The following is a 6,000-nucleotide window of genomic DNA, read 5'->3' as shown; positions in this document are numbered from 1 at the left end:
ACAGTGGTGATTGGGACATGGAATGTGAGAACCATGAATGTAGGAAAATTAGATATTGTTAAGGAAAAAATGGAATGCATAAATATTGACATACTAGGCATTGGTGAGATGAGATGGACTGGCATGTGGCATTTTGAGTCAGATGACCATATGATATATTACTCTGGAGATGAAAAAGTGAATTTTGGACATAGGATAGTCAAACTCAGTGCTGTTGAGTCAGAACTGACTCATAGCTGGACCTCCAGCAGGTTTTTAAAGGCTGTAAGTCACATACATGGGAAGAGATTGCAGATCTTTGTCCTATAAAGTAGTTGGTGTATTTGAACTACCTGAGACATCCAGGGAGAGCTCTTGTTTTAATAGTTGGGTATTAAAATGAGTGATTTAGGTAGAAGATGTAGGAATGATTGGCAATTAAAATTGTGGAATTGATGTCATTGCCTAGGGATGATGGAATGGGATTGAAGGAGAGAAGGCAGCCAGGACTGAGCATTGAGGATCTCCAATATTGGCACAAGAAGGCAAGACAACTAAGGAGACAGAGTAGGCAGAATAGGGACAATGAATGAAATAGAAAATGCATTTGACAAAATCCAACACTCAGTACTGATAAAAACACTGCAAGCTAGGAATAGAAGAGGATGATACTCTCAACCTAAAAAGATGCATACAAAAAAATCAACATCATACTTGAGGGAAAAACCAAGATAAAATATTCATTAGCATCAATGCTATTCAACACTGTCCAGCATACCGAGGATCTAACCAGTAGTAACTTTTAAAAAGTTAACATTCAATTGAAACATAATGTATGCAATGAGTGGATGCAAATAAATTTTTTTTAATAGATGTTAACATTCAGTACCATGGCAATGGGGGAATGTAACTCATTAATTTATATTTGTGTAATTACAAGGGAATAATCTTAATACTTCATTTGTTTCACTTTGCCAAGTTATCCCTATCTTTCCCCTATTTTTTGTGGTGTTTTGCTGATGTACTGGTTTACCACCTCATAGTAGCACTGATCAGTCCAAGGCCATTCTCACAGACATTGCTCTGTTTGAGCCCATTATTGCAGCCTCCTTATAATCAATCTAATTTGAGGGTCTTCTTCCCTGCCACCCCCTGAATGTCTTATCAAACATGCTATTCACAAGGAACTGGCCCCTCCGTCTGATAAAAACCAAAGTATGTGAGGCAGTCTCATCATCTTCACTTGTAAAAGTATTCTGTCTGCACTTTTCCCAACATAGATTTTTTGGTTTTCCGTGGTAAGTTTGGTATTAGCCACTAACACCATAATTCAAAAATCATTGTGTTGCTTTTGTGTGCATGTGACACAACTGCAGATACAGTGGCTTGGGTCAGGTATAAGGACCTTATTGGCATCTTTTCTCTTTAATACTTGATCTTGACTGCTGCTTCTGTAGGCATTGATCCAACTCAAATGAAATCCTTAACAATGTCAGTCTATTTTCCATTTATCATTATGTTTCTTATTGGTGCAGTTGTGAAGGTTGTTTTTGGGTTTGTTTGTTTTGACTAATTGTAATTGGTTTTGTAATAGGTACTGAATTCTGTAGTCTAGTTTTCATCAATAAGTGCTTCAAGTCTTGTCATTTTCAGCAAGCTTAGTTGTTAGTTGCATAGCCCATGAGGTTAATGAATCTTCTTGCAGCCCTTATATGTTCTTCATGTCGTCCATCTTGAATTTTTGTTCAGCATACATTGAATTCAACGTGGTAAATGAAGAACACAAGTCAAAACAAAAAGTCAAAAATAATGGCCAGGCTTACTGGTCTGGTAGAGATTGGTAGTGTTCTCAGGGTTGTGGACCTTACCTGCCCATGGAGCGTGGAATGGATTTTATTTTTACTTGGACATTTGTTAAACAAATACATTTTTCTAGTATGGTTATTTTTAGTTTTGTTTTGTATCTGGGAACAAGCTTACTGCACATAATTCCAATTGATTTTTTACATTACTTTCATCATATTTTCACCCTGTTTTCGTTATTGTAGTTTTCTGTTGCATTTTGAGTATCTCATTTTCTTCCACGTGCTCTAAGTCATGTTATTTGTGAAGGAAACCATTGCTGTTGAGTCAGTTCTGATTCATGGCAACTTTCCAGTTGGTTTCTGGGTCTGTAAATCTTTATAGTAGGAAAATCCCTATCTTTCATCCTCAAAGCACCAAATAGAATTGAACTAATTATTTTTCAGCCCACAGTTGCTTATAGCACCTACAATAATTAAAAATCATCCTAGCTGCAACCTGAGATGCCCTGTTGACTCTTACATGTCCTATTGACTCTCACTTTAGAGACCTAGGAGCACTTGATTCAAGCCATGGTATTTTAATTTACTACTTGCATATATGAAAGTTCAACTAAGTGACTAAGGATGACCTAAGGAAGATGAGTGGCTTTGAATTGTGACTTTGGAGAAGCATACTGAATATCCCTTGGACTAAAAGTACAGACAAAACTATCTTGGAGGAAGTGCAGCCATGGTGCTGCTTAGAGGCAAGTGTGGTGAAACTTCATCTCACGTACTCTGGGCATGATGCTGAGAGGGGCTAGTCCTTGGAAACACATATAATGCTCAGAAAGACGGAGGAGGGTCAGTGAAAGAAACAGTGACCATGGTAGAGGTCGTGAGAATAGCACCAGGTTCTGATACGTTGTTCATAGAGACACTGTGATTGATAATTGACACGACAGCACATGACAGCATTGCCTCTGTAGCAGTTTATGTTCTAATGCATCTAGGTCTCTATTTGGCCACACAAGTTTCTTCCTGTCTTTATTTCCACTTGATTTGTCCATCAGAGGATCTGAATCGACACGTTTTAAAGAAGATATACTGCATGTGGCAAATAAGTGCATGAAAGTATGTCATTAACCATCTGAGAAATGCAAATCAAAATCATAATATAATACTCCTTCACACTAAATTCATTGTCAGGTCAGAACTAACTCCTTTTTTTTTTTTTAATTTTTGTTTTTACAAACCCTTGTGTAGAACTAACTCATTAGTTCTAGCAGGTTTTCAGTGTAGAAATGGTTATTGTTGTTGTTATTAGAATTATTATTAAAAGGAAGGCAGATCCTAATTGCTTATCAGCAAATGAATGGATGAACAAACTGGTACGTGCACATAATGGAATACTATGCACCATTAATAAATAATAAAGTGTTTGTAAAACCACTTAACATGGTTCATCCTGAAGGACATCATAGTGAATAAGTCAGACACGAAAGGACAAATATTTTAAGAGTCCACTATTATAAAAAACTAAAGAAATGTATGCGCATACAGCAAAGCATTATTTGATGGTTACTAACGGGAGGAAAATGAATAATTGGGTAGTAGACAAATAGTAAATTGGATGAGGGGAAAGGCTATATAAAATATGAAAGCGCCGATGGTAAGTGGTAAGGAATTGCGATGCCAACATAAAGATGCACAGTTTGAATTCACGACAAGCTTCACATAGGAAAGAGGGTCACTCTCCTTTCATGGGATTTACTAACTCTGAAAACCTGGTGGATGGTAAGCAAAGGATCACTTGCAGCTTAACTATACAACAACAGTAAAGAAAAGGAAGACAACTGTGCAGGAATTGTAGACAACTGTAGACCATTACATAACAGTGTAAGTGAAAGGGACTGCATCCATGATTATGCATAGATTTGGCAGATGATAGATCAACATGAGTATTTCTGTGTGCTACAAATATATCCATGTAGGTGCTAAAGCCAGTGGGACAGTATTACATAAACCTTGTAACAGTAACCAGATAGCCCAAAAGAATAAGTCCCTAATTATGGGGCTTCAGGAAATAATGAGGGTCAGTTGGTATAGCATGCAGTCTGGAAGGTGAGTGTGTTTTACATTCTGTATTGGTGAGCATCAACTAAAGAGTTAAAAGCTTTTGAGAGACCATCTTAGGTGTAATCATGAGTCTCTTCCTGTTTGGAGCAAAGAAGAGTGTAGAAAATAAATGATGCATGGGAATGAACAATAAGTCTGTAGTACCAGTGGACCTTGTGACCCTCAATTTCCACAACCCTGAGACCAGGAGAACTAGATGTTATTTAAAAGGGACCACATACAAGGTTCTGGAATGAATGAAAGTTACTGTAGAATAAAACTCAATCACAGTAATGGCCAGGCTTACTGGCCTGACAGAGACGGGTGGAACCCCTCAGACTCTGGTTGAGCCTGAGACTTAAACTCAGTCCAGCCAAACAGTAGACAGATATATAAGGTGAACCATAACACCGGACACCTACTCAGAAGCTTCAACCATACAGGATCATAAAGAGTTGGAAATGGGGAATGAATGATAATAGTACAAAGTTTCTTTTGTTATTGTTGATTGCCATCAAGTCAAGCACAACTCTTAGTGATTCTGTGAACAAAAGACCCTGATGCCTTTCTAGAACTATCGTTTCTCTATGTTCATAGAGTTTCCATAGGTGTATGGTTTAGGAAGTGGATGCTACTTCTGCTTCTACACCTGTCTTAAATTGGGAGTTCCACCAAACACTGTCCATTTTGGGCAACTGTTATGGCATTTGACACCCCAGTGGCACAAGGTTCAGCATCACAGCAAACCCAGATTACCTCAGTGCAGCAAATTGACAGAAGAGTGCTGTACGACTTAGAAGACTCTTCCTCCAAAATATAACAACACTAGACTCACTTAGCAATGGTTAAGTGCCACCAAGTCACATATGACTCATAGCAACCCTATGAACAAAAGACCTGAGCCTTTTTCTTTTAGAAGGATGAAAATATTCTAAAATTGATTGTGATAACTGTACAACTCTAAATACACTTCTATAAAAACTCATGGAATTATATACCTTCTAATGGAGGAATTACATGCTATATAAATTAAATCTCAATAAAACTTACTTAAAAGCTAAAGAGTTTGTGGTAATATACTTACCAATGTATTACATGGTAATTATGCCTGAGTTTTTTAAAAAGGGATAAAAGCTGCCCTTGGAATTGGCATATGAAATTGTAAAGTAGAATTGTAAAATATCTTAAACATATAACTTGAGTAAATATCAGAAGGAGCAGCATAGTTTTATGGAACATGTAATTATGTATATGAGGATTATAAAGCCTGGAATGTACTACAGAAATGATAGAGTTCCTGTTTCAGGGTAGAGAAATTAGAGGTACAATTTTATAATTATTCTTTATTTCATATGTGTGTGTGTGTGTGTATATATACAAACACATTCATATATAAAGCCTACTGTTTAGCATGTCTCTGCTTCAGCTTTGTAAGATTTGTGGTAGCTCATGCCATGTCTTGGTGAAAGGCAGGTGGCAAAAGCATGACCACTCTGCTCTCCATGTTGTCCCTTTTGTTTATTTTCATGACTCTTGAAAAAGAGAGTGAACTATGAACTTTAATGTCTTTTGCAGGTTATTAATGCTGCACTGGCATTAGCAGCAAAACCACAGAGTAAACTGGCCCAAGAGAACATGGATCTTTTTAAAGAGCAATGGGAAAAACAAGTTCGTGTCCTCACTGATGCTGTAGATGACATTACTTCCATTGATGACTTCTTAGCTGTCTCAGGTAATGAGGTGGTTCCCAGGAGAAGGATGCATGTAATTACTTTGAGTTACAATAAATGGATAATCAGAAAGGCCTCAAGTCTGAGCAGGTAGTCTAGCACTAGTATGGTGTGGATTTTCATTTTATTTAAAAAAAAATCCCAAAGACCCTACCACTGACCTGAGCATTGGGAGGTGGAGTGGGATTAGAATACAGAATAATTTTAGGAATAGGAGGGGCTGAATGAGAAGCCAACTATAGAAGTTTTAACCTTTATCTGTCTATAGCAGTAGCCTCAAGCTGTGACACCCACCCCCACTTGTTACTTTTGTGTTCATCAGGACTGGCCTCACAGAGGAGAAGGGCATCCCCCAGCATCATCACCTTTAGTTTCTAATTTGAAATAAA

At 37.5% G+C, this 6,000-nt stretch overlaps 1 protein-coding gene across 3 annotated transcripts in view; it reads left to right on the top strand.

Moving 5' to 3' along the window:
- The window catches only part of CTNNA1 (catenin (cadherin-associated protein), alpha 1, 102kDa), a 218,346-nt gene that overhangs the window by 189,289 nt on the left and 23,057 nt on the right, over positions 1 to 6,000 (top strand). For all 3 annotated transcript variants that reach the window (XM_006891184.1, XM_006891183.1, XM_006891182.1), the window contains one exon: positions 5,457 to 5,613. In XM_006891184.1, the coding sequence (XP_006891246.1) occupies positions 5,457 to 5,613 (157 nt within the window). The remainder of the gene's footprint in view (positions 1 to 5,456; positions 5,614 to 6,000) is intronic.

Source organism: Elephantulus edwardii, unplaced genomic scaffold (assembly GCF_000299155.1).
Source record: "Elephantulus edwardii isolate Elephantulus edwardi_28Jun2011 unplaced genomic scaffold, EleEdw1.0 scaffold00095, whole genome shotgun sequence".
Lineage (NCBI taxonomy): Eukaryota > Metazoa > Chordata > Mammalia > Macroscelidea > Macroscelididae > Elephantulus > Elephantulus edwardii.
This window is presented reverse-complemented; position numbering and strand designations above follow the sequence as displayed.